Source organism: Mastigoproctus giganteus, chromosome 1 (genome assembly GCF_048544385.1).
Source record: "Mastigoproctus giganteus isolate SK-2022 chromosome 1, ASM4854438v1, whole genome shotgun sequence".
In the NCBI taxonomy this organism is placed as follows: Eukaryota; Metazoa; Arthropoda; class Arachnida; order Uropygi; family Thelyphonidae; genus Mastigoproctus; species Mastigoproctus giganteus.
Window position 1 is genome coordinate 206,326,384 of NC_143575.1, and position 22,032 is coordinate 206,348,415.

The 22,032-nt window shown below is 35.1% G+C and overlaps 1 protein-coding gene across 1 annotated transcript in view; it reads left to right on the forward strand.

Moving 5' to 3' along the window:
- The window catches only part of Nrx-IV (neurexin-4), a 405,554-nt gene that overhangs the window by 300,206 nt on the left and 83,316 nt on the right, over positions 1 to 22,032 (forward strand). The window contains exon 15 of the mRNA XM_090384064.1: positions 13,537 to 13,842. Within this exon, the coding sequence (XP_090240190.1) occupies positions 13,537 to 13,842 (306 nt within the window). The remainder of the gene's footprint in view (positions 1 to 13,536; positions 13,843 to 22,032) is intronic.

A 22,032-nucleotide genomic window follows, 5' to 3' on the forward strand; every position in this document is an offset into this window, starting at 1 on the left:
TTAAATCTTTTAAGGCTCAGTATTTAAAGTGTATTCTGGCTGATCTAATTGACAAGATGGACCACGGACAGATGAGTGTGCAGCAATATTGGTGAGCCTTCAATATAAAAGATGCTTTAAAATTCATTGATGCTGAATAGCGTGAAGTTCCACATAACTGTATTCAAAGTTTGTGGCATAACTTATGTCCAGATCTTAGCAACTCCTTCAGCTCTGATACCGATGAAGATTATGCACAAACTAAAGACATGCTTGAAACTCAACAAAACAATAGGTTTCGCTGAAGTGGAGGCAACTGATGTCAATAATTTAATTGATTCGCATCATCAAGAATTGTCAAATGAAGATCTGTTCGCACTGGAGCAGCATCGTATTCAAGAGGAGGAGGCAGCAGCAAACAAAAGCCCAGAAGTTAAAGAAGAACAGAGCCTGACAGGGAAAAGAATATCAAAAGCATTAAATGTTATAGATGAAGTCCTAAATCTGTGGATGCAGATTGAGGCCTTCATCTATAAGATTCATCCACCAAAGTTACACTAAAACTTGGTTGCTACTATGAGTTTTTGCGTTAGAAGAGGCAACATGCAAAGCAACTCTGGATTCCTTTTTTGAGTGCTCAAGGGAGCAGTCAAAACACCCCACCTGTCTGGTCCGAACCTGAGGGAATGGAATCTGACCATGACAATCCCTCTCATCAATCTACCTAAGGCCATCCTCCTCGGGAGATTGAGCGGTGGGACTAATAAATCAGTTTCTCCTTGTTCAGTCCACTGGCCTGCAGATGTGTTATCTGGAATTTTCAAATTTCCTGAATCTAGTGTGGAGAAGTGCAGTCCTGCTGAAAAAGTATTTTGTTGCAGATGTTTTTTTTTCTGTTGTATGGCAAATAGCTGAATCCCATCCATATAATTAGCACTGTTTGACTGCCTTCTCATGAAAGAAATTACCAAGTGACTGGTACTTTAAAAAAAAAATACATGTTTTTTACCACCTTTTTATTTTCAAAAAATAATTAATTCTACTGAAAATTAAATTATTTTTAAAATTGTTAAATGCGTGAAATGGCACTGTACGTGTATTTCTGCCCATATGTATAAATAGTTTTTAAACAATTTTAAATATATATATTATTATTATTACTTCCATTTTCAAATTTATTTCAACTAGCCATGAAACGTGTGAAATTTGAAATTCTTCCTTCACAACAAGTTGCAATAATATTGCACCACTTTCAAAATAAATGACATTGTCTGTCATACAATAAATCATTTCAAAGTTTAACCTTTCATTTATTAAATAATTATAGACAATTTAGAAACAAGTAAAACTTTGAATTACAGACAGATAAATCCAAGCTTCATAGCATTAATGCAGTGGTCTCTGCTTAGATGTGCAAAAAAAAAAGCTATTTTCACAATGAGTTGCATTGTTATTGCACTACTTTCCTGCAACACCAGAGAGAGAGAGAGAGAGAGAGAGAGAGAGAGAGAGAGAGAGAGAGAGAGAGAGAGAGAGAGAGAGAGAGAGAGAATCTTGCATGCAGTAACTGGAAAAACCATACCAAGTAAAAAAGTTAAAAGTTCTCTATATTTAGGTAGGTAGAGAAAATCAAATTTTTAACTTTGGCCAACAGTTAATGCTGGTTTGCTATTTTTGAGATACACTTCATAGGTGTAGCACCAACACTGCAGAAATAAAATGCCACTTGGAATGGCTGTTGCTCTCAATACTCCTGAGCATGTCCACAGCAAAACCCTTTCTATATATTTGATAATCCAGTTTTAGCACTTCTACAGTCTGAATTTTTTATGAATATAGTTTCAAATAAGCATGAAGAATAATCGTCTGTGTTGGTTGGGTCAAATGAAATTCTCACTAGTACAGGAAGTCGATTACCCCAGCCTGGCTTCCCCTTTCTGGTGTAGGTCAGTACCCATTTCTTGAAACTTTTACAGTGCAACAACTATTGGATAGTATATCTTCCAGTTGTGCTGTGTTACTTGTTAATATCTTTACACTCACTTTAATGACAGATTTAAATTCCTAATAACATTGCTCCAGTTTCCCTTCATATTTGAGATAATCTCTTACCACAACACATCCATACATATTGCTTTCTATTGTAGCAATACTGTTTTGAGATTGAGCTTTTTCAACCTACCATCTTATGGTTATGTTACTTAAAGTTTTATGAAACTTTTTCAATTGTTCTTGCAAATAAGAAGAACCATAAAATGTGTGTCTACTTTTTTTATGGAAATTTTTAATATGATAAATAATACACGCTGGGCCACATGTTCATTGATGTATACAGTTTAAATCTTGAAGTTAATTTCATACCCATAGTACTTTATTAATATTATATTTACATGATATTATTTATGACAGTGAATTGTTCAAACTTTTTAGTAATTTATATCATTTATTGTGATTGTTCTCTTCTGTTTTCAACCTTCAAGTCCTGCAATTAATTAAGTTGTGAAGAATTCTCTCTCTCTCCCCCCCCCCAAATATATGAGGGGCATTTGAAAAGTTTGTGACATGAGTTTAAAAGGATAGTGGTACAGTGTTAAAGATTTCTGTACTTAATGTATAATGCTTCAAATAGTAACCCACCAAGTTTCATGCAGTTTCAGTAATATCTTTTTTTACAGGTCCTAAAGTCAACAGAGTTGTGTGAATGAGGAAAGATGACAAAATCAGTCACCATGCAGTTATACAATATTGGGGGGGGGGGAGAAAAACCCTGAAAGTCTGACCAATGTGGTGGCAGTGATATTATACAATATCACTGCCACCACATTGGTCAGACTTTCAGGGGTTTTTTCCCTCTCTCTTTATCTTCCTTTATTATACTTTGAATATTTTTTCTTGTGTCATGTATATGCACTATTCCAGCTTGTTTACTGATTAGATGTTTGCTTTAATTTTTTGCCACTAAGTATAACGTTATTAATATACAGCAGTGTCTCAATTTACTGGAATCAGATTAACTGGGACACGACGATTCCAAATTAAAAAAAAAAAAAAAATCAACCAGAAATCATAAAATTCAAGTAATAAATAGAATAGGTATAAACAGATGTTTTGCAAGTCAAAAGTAAACAAACGACAAGAAGCGGCTTTATAAGTCGTCAGTGGGGGATTTAAAAAAAAAAAAAAAAAGACCAAGTGTTTAGTTTGTTTTAGTGCATCGTGCCGATTGTTGTGTTCCGTCACACCGCAAAAGGGCAAATTTTGTTTTGTTATGTATGTCAGGGATGTTGGATTTTTTTTTTTTTTTTTGTTTAGAAATCGCGAAAATGAAGTGCAAATGCAAGAGTTGTGCTTTCAATTAAACAAAAACTTGAAATTATTCAAAAGTTTGAAAACCGTGCATCTGTTAAATCTCTAAGGAACCATTATAATGTTGGTGACCAAACCATACACGACATTGTAAAAAATAAAGGGAAGCATTATATTGGACACGTAAGTTTTTTTTTTTTGTTTTTTTTTCATTTTTTATCTATCGCCATACTTTTTATGTAGATTGCTGAACATTTTTCGATACAGTAAGTCCCGACTTACGTAGCTTCGGACTTACGTTACGTTATATATTTTTTATATGACTGAAGGGTTCAGTGAAGGGGACACACATTTCACCATAATAACGTAAAAACCCCACAGAATTCTAGCTATCGGTATTATCAAAAATGCAATAAGATCAAGTTTACTACCCATTTATAATTAATTGCACTAACATAAAGCCCAATAAACGAGAAAGTGCAAATTGTTTTTATTGTTTTATGGCAGTGACTTCCAGAAATGTGCTTTATTAAAATGTGAGCTCGCGTGGAGTGTTAATAGTGAGTTTTCGCCTTAACCCTGTGATGTTCTTTACATAAAATTTTCATTTTGACCATTATGGTGCCAACTAAGAGAATAAATGACAGCGCTACTAGTAAATCTACCAAGGAAAGGAAAGCGATTGAATTGGATCAGAAAATTAAAATAATAATGATGTATGAAAATGGCCAAAGATTAATAACATGTATTGGGCGGAATTCAGATTTTTCAGTGGCAACGATGAACACAATAAAGGAGAAAGACAATATGAGAAGTGGTCGGCACCAATGAAGGTCAACTATAATAATAACCAAGGCTACGTAATACATATCAGTTTTTACAGTTAAATAACATGCGTTTTTTCTTCCTTTTGTGTTTTCTTTTCTTATGTGCCACTCTGGCTACTTTACGGCTGTCCCCAGATAAAGTTTTTAATTGAACTAATTAAAAATATATAACTATTTTTCTTCATTCTTCTGACGATATTATGTGGTTTTTGTAATTTAGGCACATCGGGGATATAGTAGCAATATTTTATTAGTCATTCCCGAGTTACGCGAAACTCGACTTACGTAAAGTACTGGAACGTATTTCTTACGTATGTTGGGGACTTATTGTAATTTTGGATTATCTGGGAATATTTTTTTACTATCTATCCCGGAAAATCGAGAGTTTACTGTATTTGCAAGAAGATAATCATTTGAGCTTTTACAATAACTGGGTCTTTAATTAAATTTTATGTCAACCATCAAAGGTAAGTGAAAACTTATTTAATCTTTCTCTTTATAGACTATGTATAAGTATAGTGCGAAAGCATCAATAATACATAGCCAAATCTGAATGAACAGAATATTAGCAAAGCGGCATCGTTTTAAGTTATATCTCATATTGTGAATACCTTCACAACGAGTTGCCATTATATTGCACTACTTCGAATAAGTAATGCTTCACCTGAGGAGAAGACTGCTGTTACTTATTCTCGGATGGGTGGTGGTATCCATCTGAGAATAAGTAACATTAGCCTTCTCCTCAGGTGAAGCATTACTTATTCGAAGTAGTGCAATATAATGGCAACTCGTGAAGGTATTCACAATATGAGATATAACTTAAAATGATGCCGCTTTGCTAATTTGCACTATACTTATATATAGTCTAGACTTTTCCATAGCTTGAGGCTTACGCCCTAAACACTTTATAGTCTTTCTCTTTCTTTATCTAAATAAGCTTCTTTTGAAGGTTCTATTCAATTTAAAATAAAAATAAGCAGCCCAACAACGATGGCACATTCTGACATTACAGTTACATTGCTACTATTATAAGTGTACATTACATTGTGAAGAATTAACAGATTGTTCTACAAATTGATATTCCACTTTCATATTGCGCTTTTTATTTTAAAATGTATTGCTAATTTCACCAACAACTATTTTTCTTATTTGGTAGATATATCACAAAATTAATTTGTATATCTTTATGTATGTATATTAGTTTGAATTTATGACATATTTTATTATCTAATGCACTGGGTAGGGGGGGGGGGGACCGTAATTAAACCATACTTGCACGAGAGTGGTCTGGAGCAAATCTGTTTCAAATATATCAACAAAACTTAGCATGGGTATATACAGAAGAGGACATTATAAGAAAAAATAAATAAATAAAAAAATACAAAAATTGCCAGTGGAAATCAGCACTGTAATATACGATAAAGTATAAATCATGACTGCCACTAAAGTATAGGTAAATTATGTTGTTTGAATATAATAAAGCACTCAAATTGCATATTATTGTGCATAATAAAGCACATACATTGGTATTATTATGTTTATTTCCAAATTGTAAATACAGCAGACTCTCGATTTAACGGGATCAGATTAACCAGGACAGTTCAAGACTCCAAATTAAAAAAAAAAAAAAACAGAAATCATAAAATTCAAATAATAACTAGAATAGGTATAAACAGATGTTTTGCAAGTCTTACAAAAGGGACAAGAAGCGGCATTATAAGTCGTCATTGGGAGATAATATACCTATTATCTTGCAACCCTGCTGTCTTCACACCCACCGCTCAAAAAAAAAAAAGAGAGAGAGAGAGAAGAAATGTTTCATTTGTTTTAGTGCATCATGTTGATTCCTGTGTTCCGTTGCACCACAAAAAGACAAATTTTGTTTCATTATTTATGTCAGGGATGTCAATTTTTTTTATAGTAAATATTTTTTTGTCTAGAAATCGTGAAAATTATGGGTAAATGCAAAAGAGTTGCGCTTTCAGTTAAATGAAAACTTGAAATTAGTCAAAAGTTTTAAAACGGTGCATCCATTAAATCTTTAGTGAACCATTATAATGTTGGTAACGAAACCATATGCGACATTGCAAAAAATAAAGGGAAGCTATTCGATTTAAAATTGACATCATAAAAAATAAAGGGAAGCATCGTATTGGACACGGGAGTAGTGCACGGTAAGTTTTTTCGTTTTTTTTCTATCACCATACTTTTTACGTAGGTTGCTGAACATTTTTCGATACAGTAAGTCCCCAACTTACGCAACTTCAGACTTACGTAAATTTTTTTCACCCATTTTTTTTTTTTTAGGATTGTAAAATTTAAAACAAACAAAAAAATAATAATAAGCAATCAATAACGATGATCACAGCATGCACAAATAGCACAAATGAAATACAGAGTAACAAGCAAAAAAATAGGAAAGAAGAGAAGGTTCTTAAAATTTATTTGTTTTTTTTATATGATTGAAGATTTCAGTGAAGGGAACACACATTTCACCATAATAACCTAAAAACTCAGAATTCCAGCTATAGGTATTATCGAAAATGCAATAAGATCGAGTTTACTACTGGTTTATAATTAGATGCACTAACAGAAAAGCCCAATAAACCGGAAGTGTAAGTTGTTTTTATTGTTTTATGGTAGTGACCTCTAGAAATGTGCTTTAGTAAAATGTGAGCTTGTGTGGGGTGATAATAATGAGTTTTCACCTTAACCCTGTGAAGTTCTTTACAGAAAATTTCATTTTGACTGTTATCATGGTGCCAACTAAGAGAATAACTGACTAGTAAATCTACCAACAAAAGGAAAGCGATCGATTTGGATCAGAAAATTAAAATAATAAGGATGTATGAAAATGGTCAAACATAAACAAGTATCGTGCCGAATTCAGATTTGTCAATAATAATATAGTAGCAATATGTTATTAGTCATTCTAGAGTTACGCAAAACTCAACTTACATAAGAAGTCCTGGAACGTATTTCTTACATATGTCAGGGACTTCTGTATTTTTGGATTAACCCGGAAATCAATTATCTGGGGTGTTTTTTTTTTTTTTTTTACCATCTATCCCGGAAAATCAAGAGTCTACTGTATATACATAATGGAGTCAAATGATTTGTGGTATTTTCTTACCAGTTCTTCAGTGACAGCTCTCCTTGCAATATTGCCATCACAAAAGTGTCACTTCATTCACAAGAACTTCCTATTCTGTGGCCTTGGTAAGTTTTGTGATGATTTTTTCATGTCTATTAAGAAGTTGGATGGTGCTATTTCATTAAGATGATCTAAAATATTCCTTGAGTGGCTTGGCGAATAGGTAAATTGTGTTGTTTGAAGATAAAGCAGCACTCAACCTACATTGTATTATTATGTTTATTTCCAAATTGGAAATACAGTAGGCCCTCTATTTAACGGACAAAAAATTTCTGTCCTAAAGGAAAAATTTAGAATCTGTTTATATCCGATAGCGTTGCACATCAGACAGATGTGCTGAAAATTTCTTCTAATGAAATAAAGTCTGTTTTACTGCTAGATAATGCACCTGCTCACCCTAATGCTGAGAGGCTAGTTAGCAGGGATGGGAGAATTAAATGTTTTTCTGCCTCCTAACACTACTTCACTGATACAGCCAATGGATCAGGGTGTAATCGTTGCATGTAAGAGGTTGTATAAGAAGTTTTTGAAAGAGGTGATGGTTGTTTTGGAAGAAACAGAAGATGCAGAAGAAGATAGAAGAGGCACCAGAACACTGCAAAATTTACTTGCATACAACATCAGATCTGCTATCTTCAACTTAGTAGCTGCGTGGAAAGATATGAAGATTACTACCTTGGCCAATGCTTGGAAGAAGTTGTTTTATGACGTAGAACCTGAAATGGACTTTGAAGGAGTTGAGGCATCTAATTTTCAGGACAATCTTCTGAGGGCCGGCAACAAAAATGCAACTAAGAATGATGTGGAACAGTGGCTCGAAAATGATGAAGGTGATCCGGGCTATCAAATTTTTTCTGAGGGAGAGATTGCAGGAATGTTCTTCATGGAGAACAAGAGGACAATGATGATGACAAAGACGAAGAATCAATTGCACCTCATCCTAAATTGTCTGTTATAAGACAACTTGTGGATGACATCATACATTATATTGAATCATCATCAGACCTTGGTGTGCTTCCTTATTATGAACATTTTAGAGAATTTCGATCTACAGTAATAAGGAAGCTTGATTTCTTCAAGACCACTTCATCAATTGGATCTGTTTCACCAGAACCCTCTACCAGCAAGGAATTAACACCTCTCCCTGCATATGACAGTTGTTTCTGAATTTGAAAATTGTGATTCTTTCAATTAAGTTAATATTAATATTGAATATTATGTATCTTTTTTTAACGTTTTTTTTTTTTTTTGTATGTTTTTTATTCAATGGAGTTTAAGAATTGAAGTCTTTTTCCCCTCTAAAATGGATTTAAATGAAAAAACGAATTTTCACATTGAAAACAACTTAAGTTTGGTTCCTGTTGCAAATTTATTTTTATATTTTTAACAGATATTTTAATGGCATGTATAAATTTCTCAATGTACATTATAATAACATTTTAATACATCCTGTACATTGTAAGTTCGTTATTAATGTTTTTAAAATACATTGGATTTAACAAACTTTTGGCAATAGCTGACACCCCTTCCCCCAGTTAGTCCATTAAATCGAGGGCCTACAGTATGTACATAATGAAGTCAGATAGTATGAACCAGAGCTGTAATGCTCAATACGTTCTACGTTGATATCAATATTTGTAAAATAATAAGAGAAGTTAATAAAAATATATAGTACATAGAACACTTCCGTGCGACACTCCCTTAACAGCGTGAAAGGCTAATTCTGACACTGCTGAACGAGAAGCACGAACTGAGGCTGCATGTTGATTAACACGAATATTCAAAGGAAAACATGTCGAACCCTGGTAAGACGAGTCGCAATCACCAGGTCATTAATTTGTGTTACGAACGAGGAAAGTACTGAGCGATTGTTCAGTATAATGTGTAATTTCCGTATTGGCCTGGCCACAATTTTAAATTTGGTATCTTTAAAGAATCTGTTAAGTTGTTTGTGCCACTGTTCAACATATGGGACAGAAATAAAATATTTTTTGATATTGCTATTGTTGGTTGGTGTAGTGTTTTATATCCTATCCTTAGCTTGTACCCTAATTCAGTTTATTGTAGCAAGGGGATAACCCCTGTTTAAGAATCTGCTGGTTAATATTTGTGTTTCTGAGCCCAAAGCAGATTCCGTCGTTGAATATTTGTAGGCATTTAGAAATTGATTAAAGATAATCGATCTTTTGTAGGTGAACGGGTGATAGCTGTTATAATGTAGAAGCATACCGGTGTTTGTAGGTTTTCGATAGATGTTAAATTGGATTTTATATGAGTCCCGAGTAAACGTGAAATTTAGAAAATTTAATGACTTTGTATCCGTATCCTCCCTTTCCAATGTAAATTTGAGCCTAGAATGAATATTATTAAACGAATGTAAAATGTCTTGGATAGTACTACTATCAGTAATAACTAGAACATCGTCTGAATACGCTCCATAGTATACGGGGTCAAAAAGGCGTCAAATGTATATGCTCAATCGTTGAGAGATAGATCTCCGATATTAAGCCGCTCGGGCCCAATCCTATTGGCAAACCAAAAATTTGTTTGTACGCTTTGTCTCAAAAGGTGATATAGTTGGCCTCAACTAACAGTTTAATTAAGTGAAAAATTTCCTTAATAGGAAGCTTCATATAATTAATTGGTATCGAGTTATTATTTAACATATCCCAAATAATATCTAATGTGTGTTCAACGTTTACATTCGTATATAATGAGGTAACATCTAGTGAGAATAAATTGTCATTGTCACCAAGTCTACAATCCTTTAGGTTATTAAATAATGTATCGTAGTTCTTAATCCCAAATTGTATCACATGTCTAAAGGGTTTTATAATGCTATATACATGTGTGGCTAAGGATGAAAATGCCGAGTTTCTGTAGGAAACAATAGGCCGAATAGGAAATCCAGTCTTGTGTAATTTTACCTGACCGAAAAGTGCAGGAATATTGTATGTTCTGGCCTTCAATTCCTTTAACTGAGCCATAGTAATATAGTCATTTTTTTCGATACGTGGTTAACATTTTATTGTATTGATTGACTAAATTGGTAAATAGTGCCGGGTCTACTTCAAGATAAGTGGAGGTATCTGAAACAACTGATTCTAACTTATTAATATAATCAGGTTTATCGAGTATTACCACTGTATCTCCTTTATGGGCGCCTCCGTAGCCAGGTGGGCAAGAGCAGCAGTACATAGCACACACTTCTTGATTTGACCAGGGTTTGAGCCTGTGACCACCAAATACGGAGGATGCAGAAAGGTCAGAGAATGACCACCGCATATCCCCGGAGCAATATGGCCTTAGTTGCTAATGCTCCTAAAAACCAAAACAACAACAACTAGTATCTCCTTTATCTGCCCCCTGTATAATAATGTCTTTATTTTCCCGAAGTTCACGTAAAGCTGAACTCTCATGTGTATTCAATTTAGGAAGTTGCATTTCTTTTATGCTATTCACCACTTGGTTAACTTGTTGAATAAATAAATCTTTTTGCGGAACATTACGAAGTCCAAATTCAATATCAATTACCCACTGTTTTTTAGGTAGTTTTTGAGGTGGTAAATTATAATTTAATCCTTTGTATAAAGGTGAAATCTGGTCCTGCGATAGTGTATAAGAGGAAAGATTTGTAACCTGTTGATATGTTGGTTCGTTGAATGCTGGGCGAGGGAATGTTCGCAAACTAGCTGACATATTCTGTGGTAGCACGTTGTGTGTATGCTGGGGTTGTCACCCAATTGTATGCACTTGTTTGCAAGCCCACGAAAATGTGTTAGAATTCGTATGAACGTGTCTTGACCTTCCCAATAATGTTTGTAATTTGTTAACGTGTCTGTTTTTTATATCTGAGGCCTGTACTTCCCGTCGCAAATCTATGGAGGTCTTCAATACAGACCAATTGTTAGGATGTAGATAATTTTTTAATTTATCGCGAAGCTTCCTAACCTAGGAATGGTATTTTTGTTTATTAGTATATCGAGATTTTAAGGCAAGTTCAACGATATTACCCGATGTGGCAAATGCTAGTTGTTTTATGCCCGAAATTTTTTATTTAAATTGACCCTAGCAAACTTCGGAACGATGTTGTTTTGAAGGCAATATTTTAGAAACGAAATATGGTAACTTTGGGCCGAGTATCTTAGTGTTAATTTAACAGAGTTTTGCACCAAGCTGTTCAAAAAATCCCCCATAATTATGTGTATCGATAGGTTATATCTGGAGGGAATTAATGACTTGGTATACATTTCTTGCGGTGATTGCAACTCATCTTACCAGGGTTCGACGCGGTTTCCTTTGAATATTCGTGTTAATCAACATGCGGCCTCAGTTCCTGCTTCTCGTTCAGCAACATCACAATTAGCCTTTCACGCCATTAACGAAAAACATACTTTTTTATTTAACGAGGCCAAAATACTTAGTGTCCAACATTACATACGTGACTATTAATTGCAGAAACCATAGAAATTAAATTACATGAAAATTCTGTTAATGTTTGTCGGCCATATCTCATCTCTGATTCGTGTGCTTTTACGCGCATGAGTGAAGACAAATAATCCCTATTTAAGTTTCATACTCACCCCTATTCAGTAATTTTCATTCCTGTGATCATGACGTATGGTCGAAAAGCATTGTCAGCTTCAGGAAGGAAAATCGTTTTGCAATTTTTTTCGTTAAATTCTTTTAATTAATTTTCTTATTTTTAATTGCATTAAATTGACTTTTAATTGTGTTAAATTAATTTTTAATTATTTGTTACTCTAATGTAATTTTTTCATTTTAATTTCTGGAGGGTATCATACGGAAGTGTTCTATGTACTATATTGAGGTAAACTTCTCTTATTATTTTGCAAATAATGGAGTAAGACATTTCATGGTATTTTCTTACCTCTTCTTCAGTGACAGCTGTCTTTGTGATATCATGTCATGATAGATCACTTTTGTCACAAGAACTTGGATCAAAAATCAGCAGTAGTAATTCTTGCACTGGGCATGCAATGTGTAGAGACGTCTCTATCCTGAATGAATATTGTCATATCAAAAACGTCTCCACTATTGATGTTCTGGATTGATTTTGCTCATCAATGTGTCCTGATACTGCTGATAAGTTAGAAAGCAGGTTAAAGGCCTCATAAGATGAATCTCTTTGGAAAAGAATGGATTAGTAATGAAAGTAGTTTTACTTCCACACCATACTCTGTCTGCCCTTCATTGGGGAGAGGATATATGTGGAAGCACTTGTACAACACATGGGTGTTCTTTTGCTGAAATTTGACAGCTGAGCATCGACATTTTTCATTCAGATTAAAATGGTTCTCATCTTTGTTGTTGTTGGAATTGGGGTTAACGGCACAAGGGCTACTGTGGCCAAATTGTGTCTGTTCACAGTTTATTTACAGACAACATATCATTAGAGATGTTAAATTATATGCTCCTGTACAGGCCAATATGTTTTAAATACATATTGACGAGATGTTCAACGTCAAGGGTGACCGGAAAGTGTTTGATCGGATGGTTGAATGTAAGGGACAATCAAGTTCTCATCTTTACAAAAGGTGTTTTTTTGCCGGTGGTTGCCTACTTCTATTTATACCAGGAAACTGATAGTAAATATAAGCTAACTGGTGCGTCATCAGCTTGCAGCTGTTGAGAAAGGTGGATTCTTGTAAGGGTAGAAGAGGAAAACTTGAATAATATTTTGCATACTGTAGCATAAGGCATGTCCATATATTGACATGGCCATTTTCACTTGTACTTCCATGTGCACTCTCTCCAGAAAACTCTTCTATTGCATTGGCAATTTGTGAAATGCAAGTTTGTTGAATTGGTTTCTGCCTCTCTTCCTAGCTTAACTAAAAGACAGCCAGTTTCCTTAAACTTTATTTTATGTGTAGTGCTAGGTGTAGTGAAATTTTCTTCACATACTCTTTAAAATGGATATTGCTGGATTGTAGCTGTTCTCATAAATGAAGTTTCATTACAAATGCGTGCTCAGGTTATACAAGAAGAATTTTCTTTCTCTTATCACTTGATTTTCTCACTTCCCTTTACTGAAAACTATGTAGAAATACTCATACTTAAAACACATTGATGATGGTGTTGCTTTTGCATTGCTGATTATTTATACCAGTTTTTTCATATGCCATTCTCATTCTAAGTTTTGTCGCCTTACCTTTAATAATGCTTCTCTGCATAGCTCTGATTTGGGATGGGTTAATTTATGATAATTGTGAACTTATTTAATTTTTTTATATTATTTATTTTCAGTCCAAGGCATTACTTCATTTGAACCTTTCTCGTGGTGGGTGAGCAGAAATAACCAGAAAATGGATTATTGGGGTGGTTCGTTGCCAGGCTCTTACAAATGTAACTGTGGACTGTTTGGAAATTGCAGGGATCCCAACAAATGGTGCAATTGTGACACTGAAGTAGGAGGATGGCTTGTTGATGAAGGTGATATTACACAGAAGGAGTATCTTCCAGTGAGACAACTCAGATTTGGTGATACCGGATCTACCACAGATGAGAAGAAGGGCCGTTATACTTTGGGCCCTCTGATATGTCAAGGCGATTGTAAGTTCTCCTGTGACTTTCTTTTTTTCATGAAATAAAATTTTAAAGTCAAATGTGTTTTAAGAGTTACTGGTTATTGGAGATTTTCTATATTTGGGGTAAACTGGTGTAATAATTTTTTATTTATTTATTTCAAATTAAGAAAATATTTTGTGAAATTAATCTCTAAACTTTCTCTTGCATTGTTTTGATATCGCAGTTTTGTTTTGTTTTTTCTGATTTTGGGTACTTTCCTAACTAATAACAGTTTTAATGAAACTGTTAAACTTCTAACTTTTTTTTTGTTTTTAACTGTATGAATGTGATACTCAATGAGTGTATAGGTTACTATGATAATAAAAATCAGTTCTGAACTATTGGCCTTCCATTTCTGTTTTCCTCCATGCTGTCCTATTTTCTGTTAATTTTTAACCTAGTCAGAGTAAGCTTTCTTTCCTCTAATGCTTGGTTAAAACCTTCAATCCATTTTTGTTTGAGATAGCTGTCTGATGTCCCTTTCTCGTGCCTATACCATCTTAAGTTTACTTCACGTACCTTTGATTGGATGTTACGCTCAAGATTTTTCTTCATTGCAGTCTAGTCTTGCCATTACTTCTGTCTGTTAGTTCCATTCGTTTCTCTTAAAACTCATTTCTGATTATTCTTTTTGATTAGTTGCTTTACTTGAGAACTTGGTTCTTAGCTCCATAAGTTAAAATAAACATAAGCTACTATTAACAGCAAATCTTTTCCCTTTTTTGACTTATTGCTTTACTTATTCTGTTGTTTATTTCTATTTCTAATTTTCAACTTGCTTAGGGACAGTTCCTAACACAAATTTGTTTCAGGATTTGGTTATTTAATGCAGCACTTGGGTGGTCTGATGCCAACAGGTCGTACATAAACAGAAAATCAAAATTATAAAATTTCCTTCTCTCCCATCATTCATAAGTTTTGTTTTTTGTTCAACTAATTTTCATGCTGTATTGTCTATAACCTATATCTTATTAATTCAGAGATTCTTGCAGATTTTGCAAGTTGCCATTTAGCAGAACAATATCATTCTGCATATAATGATCCGATATTTACATCTTCTCCCTTGAACTTTGCCAGTAAGTTACATTTCTTTTAATAAAGGACCCTTGCACATTAAAAGATAAATATAGCTTTTCTCTTCTCCAGTTTTAATCTTAAAACATTTTCCAGCAGTTCCTTAATCCTAACTGCAGGCTTGCAGTTTTATATAAAATTTTTATTCCCCTTAAAAGGTTATCTGTGATGCTAGATTTTTACGAAGTTTGTCATATGCTGTTTTTTTGAGATCAGTAAATCCTAAATATGGTTTTGTTTTTTAGTATTGGCCATATGTTGTCCTTATAATATATGTCTAATACTGATACGTACCTGTTTTTTCCTTCTTGGCTAGTGCAGACTTTTTCTGCACCAGCCAAAAAAAAATAATAATAAATAAATAATAAAATAAAACTATACACTTCCCTTCTTATGTAGGAACCAATCCAATTGGCCTTTGAAATTCTCCAAGCTGTTAGCCAACAACATTTGGTGATAGCTTATCCCAGTAATTAACAACTTGCAGATTGAAAGAAAACTTCCTAAAATTCATTCTGAACCTCTTTCTCTTAATATGAACATATATGCTCCTAGTTCTGTAATCATTTATAACAGTGAAAATGTTTTCCTTCATTTATTTTACTGTTCCCTCTCAGTGCCTTTTAGACTTCGGTCAAGTCTGCTCATCAGGTTGCCTATCATTCAATTCTCTCAAATAACTTAAATATATATATTTTTTATTGCACTCCCTATACTTGGACACTATTCCAAGTGAGGTCTTACAATTGCCTTATGCAATAGGGTTATGAATTCCTTATCTCTACAAGCAGATGTTTAGGAAATCATCAATAGCAACTATGGACTCTTCTTGCCACCTGTCTACGGGAAAGCTTCATGTCCACCCATATCATAACTGCCAAATCCCTTTCTTCTACTGTTTTTAATTCAACTGCACCAATTGTATAAGTTATTAGTTGCATTAGTTGAAGCATATGATGCAAGAAAGCAAGCTTATACAGCATCAGCCAAAAAAAAAAAATAAAATAATCCTTCCCATTTCACTAATCCAGTCACTCCAAATGTTTGTAGAGTTCAGCCTTAAATTTATTTAAGCTATCAACTTCCACAACAACAGATGGAAGTCTGTTCCAGCAATAAACTACCCGTTGGCTATAGGTAAACTTCTGCACATCTATTCTACAACTGTCTTTCCTCAATTTGAATCTATGCCCACTCAAGGTTTGTAATCTGAGCAAGAGGAAGAATCCCATCAGCAGTGAGCCTGCTCAATCCATGCAAGGCCTTATACACCTCGATAAGATCACCTTGCAGGTGCCTAGTCTCCAGATGCTGCAACTTGCAGAACATAAGCCTTTCTTCGTAAGAGCATCACTTTGTTCCGTTCTCCAATCTTGTTGCCCTTCTCTGTACTCGTTCTAGCAACTCTGCATCCTTCCTAAAATGAGACCTCCAGACCTGTATTACAGTACCCAGGGTGTGGCCTGACCATTGCCTTATACAAAGGGATAATCACCTCCTTGTCTCTGCTAGCAAAATTCCTATATATCATTGACAAAACTCCATGACCTGCTCTGGCAGCCTGTCTGCACTGCTCAGAGAACTTCATATCTGGCTGCACATGTACTACCCCCCCTGGTCTTTTTCATTTTCCACCTCCCTGCTTACTGCTACCCATATGGGGTACTTTACATTTGTCACTGTTAAACTTCAGTTGCCATTTCTCAGCCCATCTTCCTAACGTTTCTAGACCCTGTTGCAGTAGTATAGTCTTTATTGTAATTAACAACTCTGCCAACCTTTGTATCATCTGCAAACTTGGACATTAAGCCTGATATACCTTGATCGATATCATTGATAAATACACAAAACAACAATGGACCCAGCACTGAACCCTGGGGGACTCTGCTAATAACATTAGTCCACATAGAGCAGTATCCATTTATTACCACTCTCTGCTGTCTCCCACTCAACCATCCTTTTATCCATTGTGTAGCAACTTGCCCTTAATGCCATTCTGCTCCAATTTGTACAGCAGTCTTCCATGTGCAAGAGTATCAAAAGCTTTCCTGAAATCCAAGTATATATCAAAATTATTTTTTGCATCCAGTTCCTTTGTGACCAAATCGTAGTATCCAATTAAATTGGTCAGACAAGACTTCCACTTTACAAACCCATGTCGTGTCTGAATTATTATTGCTGTCTTTTCTAGATGATCCTGCAATGCTTCTTTAACCAGTGACTCCATTATATTCCCTGGAACAGAAGTAAAACTAACAGGTCTGTAATTACTCTTTTCACCCTTTGATCCCCCTTTGCGAATTGGAGATACGGGTGACCGACCCACACTTAATGCTGATAATTTGTTCCGGAAAAGAGGGCTAAGTGAATCCGCGCTAAGCGAGCACCGCATTCCCATAGGATAACATATGTATTTGTGACTTACAGTCAGTACCATAAGATATTTCCTAATCAATAATAAATGGTAGTGAAAAAATGCACAAATGTCGGTCGAAATATTTAATATTCAAATATTTGTGTATATAAAATATTCTGCATTACATACGTATATAATTATGTGGTAACTACTTATGAATCATAACATTCCAATTAAAATCATGAATTTAATTGATCTAAATTGATTTTAACTGATTTAATTTAATTGATGAATTTAATCATTAAAAATGTGTAGATTTTTGGTTATACTTTGGCCCTCTTCCTGGTAAACTGTTATTGTTTGTTTGTTATTTGGTTTTTAGGAGCATTAGCAACTAAGGCCATATTGCTCCGGAGATGTGCGGTGGTCAGTCCCTGACCTTTCCGCATCCTCCGTATTTGGTGGTCACGGGCTCGAACCGCGGTCTAATCAAGAAGCGTGTGCTACGCACTGCCGCTCCTGCCCACTGGCTACAGAGGTGCCCTGGTAAACTAAAAGGGTTTTAATTTTAAATCCCCCACAGCGTTACCACCCAACAATAAAGTCAACTGATCCTTCATCGCTTTGAAGTCTGGCATGTTTTTTTCTTCTTTCAATATGAAACTTCTTTTAGGCATTCGTTTCCAAAAACATTCTGCTTCAACTATGTTAAAAATTGTTAAGAAGTATAACACATAATACCCCTCTATAATAATTTTAACATGTTCTTTTTTGAAAGTTTTGGCTCCGTAATCTGTACTTGCGGCTTCTCCCTGGATTTTAAATCTATTCAACCAGCCCTTACTAGTTTTAAATGGTTCTGCATTTTTTTTTTTTTTTTTTTTTTTCTTTAAGGTGAGTTTTCTTCAGATATAGGCTAACCTCTCTCTCTTTTTTTTTTTTTTTTTTTTATATATATTTAACTTAACTGAATTCTGCATTGGATATTATCTTCAATAAAATTATTTAGAAGTCTCTCCATTTCCATCCTAATAGCTGGCCTAGCCCTAGTTGCTTGCAGTGGAACAGCTGTTTTCCCGCTGCTAAAATTAATTCTTTATTTTTCATAATTGTTCTTACAGTTAAACTTGCCAGTCCTAAATTATGGCACACATCCACTTGTTGTTGACCAGAATCGATTCACTTCAAAACGTCTAATTTAATTTTCAAATTCAGTCTTTTTCTTACATTTGTAGTCTTCGTACTGCGTCCAGATGTTGTTGCTTTTTCATTCTTATCCGCCATTATTAACTCTTCAAAAATGTAACTGAGTGGGTTGCATTAATTATGATTCAGTGTTCAAGTAAACTGTCCGTTACGCACAATGTTTAAAACTGTATTGAGTGATGACTAGACTTTGGATAAATGCATATAACGCAAATATTACAAGCAATATGCTTGATCATTTTTTAAAATGTTGAACTATGTAACAAGTCACTGTACTGCAATTAAATTATCGTGTGAGGAAATTTCACTGAGTGTGGAAAACGTTTTAATGCTGTTTTGCTATTCATTTTCAAGCTGTTGACTCCGTGAAATGAAACGATTTCATTAAATATGCCAAAAATGCAATCTGTAAAAGAGCGTTATAGTGATTTGTGACAGCGTTATAGTCAGATACGGGTTATAATATAAGAACAGCGTTATAGTGAATCAGGATAAAGCGAACTGCGTTATAACGAGGGCCTGCTGTATGTTTGCACATCTCCAGTCCGTGGGGACTTCCCCCGAGTCCAAGGATGCTCTAATGATTATGGCTAAGGGTGTGCTTACTTCCCTTACTGCCTCCTTTAATATATCGGGATAGATCTCGTCTACCCCAGGTGCCTTTCTTATGTTTAACTTCAACAATTTCTCCTCCACTTTGCTCTCAGTTATTACAAAATGACTTAGCTCCCTGTTAGCGTTTGATAAACTTCTGGCATTCCCCTCCTTGAATAACTCCTCATGTGTGAATGTAGATAGAAAATACTCATTCAGTTTATTAGTGACTTGAGGAGGATCATCAATAGTTGAACCATCTATGTTAAGTGGACCAATCTGATTCATCCCTTTCCTTCTAAAGTTTACATAAGTAAACTCTTTGCTGTTTTTCTTTGCGTCCTTTGCCAAAGATTTCTCATAATCTGCCTTCACCTGCCAAACCTCCTTTGTGGCTTGATTACAGACTAGCTTATGTCTGCCGTAGGCTTCTGTGTCGCCTGATAATTTATATGCATCCCATGCATTTTTATTTTCAGCCATGAGCCTCGTTAATTCATCCGACATCCATTTAGGCCTGAATCTTGAACAGTATTTCTTAGTTGGTATGATAAGCTTAGTAGCCTCCAAGATTAAGTCTCTGGAGGCTTCCCATTTAGAATTCACCGTTGGTAGGTGCTTCCGTAGCCAGGTGGGCAGGAGCAGCAGTGCGTAGCACACACTTCTTGATTAGACTGGGGTTTGAGTCTGTGACTACTAAATACGGAGGATGCGGAAAGGTCAGGGAATGACCACCGCATATCCCCGGAGCAATATGGCCTTAGTTGCTAATGCTCCTAAAAACCAAATAACAAACAAACATCACCGTTGGTAACATCAGTTGATTCCACTGTATAGAATTTAAAAACTGTCTGAGACCACTGTAGTCACCTTTACGAAAACAAAAACCCTTCCCTTTACCCTTGATGGTAGTTACATCTTTAAGTAAATCCCACATCAGTACACTGTCACTTAGTGGTTTCTTTATCTGCAAATTTTTAATGCATGAATAATCACGACTGATAATCAGATCAAGGGTATTACTCCCTCTGGTTGCCTCTCAGACATGGTGTAGAAAACAATCCTCCAATAAATCCACAAAAGTCTTGCTAGCGTGCAAGTGTCCAACCCACAAGTTCCAGTCAATATCTGGAAAGTTAAAATCCCCCCTTACAAGACATTCTGATTTACTGGTCCATTCTATTTCTCTGCAAAACTGTTCATTGTACTCATCAGAGTCATTAGGCCTATAACATACTCCTACTCTCATTTTCCCTTTTCCAGTGTTTGTTACACCAAACAGACTCAACATTGCACTGTCCACCCGTGTTAACTGGATACGCTTCCTTAGATTTTGTGTCTCTCAACTAACAGCATAACCCCTCCTCCCTTCCTACCCTGTCTGTCCTTTCTGTACACATTGTACTCCCCAAATTCCAATTCTGCACTGCTTATATCTGTGTGACATCATGTTTCTGATATCCCAACTATATCTGCCTTATATGTCTTGATCAGCACTTCAAATTCATCAATTTTATTTACTATACTTCTAGCATTATTGTACATGCAAGTATACATGCACTTGTTCTTACTCTTAGTTACCTTAACACAGCCCATATACAGTAAAACCCCGCTATTCGCGGTATCTGTATTTGCGGTTTTGCGTATTCGCGATCGCCGATTTAATATAAAATGAAACCTAAAAAAATGTGAATTTTAAAGCGCCGTGAATATTTTCCGCCAAAAAAAAAAAAAAATGGACGTGGCTAAAATGATCTTTCCCGGTCAAAACAGCGCTCAGTGGGTGGGGGAGAGGGGTGACAAAATCGCGAGCGTGAATGTTTCTCGCTAATCCTTGTTCAATATGTGTTATGCGCTTGTTATGGAAGGTTTCGTCGTTTGCTTTTAATTTATATGCTTATAAATTGAATAAATTTATCAATTGATATGCTTACAAAAGTGATAAATCTACCGTTTTGCAGTGTAAAACAGACTTTTTCGAATGTGTTAATGGAAGAAAGTGACTTTATTGTGGACAAGTTCTTTCTAACCCGTACAAAAATATGGCTACGACTAACAAGGGAAATGTGAAAAGATCAAAGAAGGTGATGACATTAGAGAATAAAATTGAGTTATTAGATAAAATTTCTAATGGTGAAAGTGTCTTCTCGGTGGCAAAACATTATAAAATCAATGAGTCAACGGTACGATCAATCAAGAAATCGGAAGAAAAAATACGCCGTAGTGTCCGTGAAAACGCGCTAATTGTTTCAAATATTTGCTCTGTAACTCGTGATGTTTAATTAGAAAAAATGGAAAAAAGCTTTAAATCTGTTGATAGAAGACCGAACTCAAAATAAAATTCCGTTAAATTCATTCATCATTCGTGAAAACGCAAAACTCCTTATCAACGCTTTAGCTAAACTGGTGATAGCACTGGCGGGATAGGTTTTTTAGCTAGCAAAGAAGCTGGTTTGAAAGATTTGTTTGAAATTTCTAATAAATATTACATTTAATATTAAATTGTTTCTTATTTTCATTTCGATGCCATATGCTTGCATTTCACTATGTACTGTCTATGTACATAGTCATATTATGAAGGTACATATAATACATACATAGACAAAATTTTAGACTAGTTTTTCTTATATACTTTGGAACGGAACCCCTTTATTACTATGGGAGCCATAACTCAGTATTCGCTTCATTTCTCAGGAACGTAACCCCCGCAAATAGCGGGGGTTTACTGTATTTACTTGTTCCATGATGACTCCCAGCAGCTCTTGAATTCCCTGGCAACTTGCTCTCTAGGCTGCTGCTCATTACAATAGAAGCAGTGCAAGAATCACTTTCGCGTCTGCCTGCGGCTACTGTTAATCTTTTAGTTCTGTGTATCCCCCCCCCCATTCTTGCACCCTTTCTATTTAAGTGTATTCCATCCCTGTAGAAGCAGTCTCTCCTGTTAG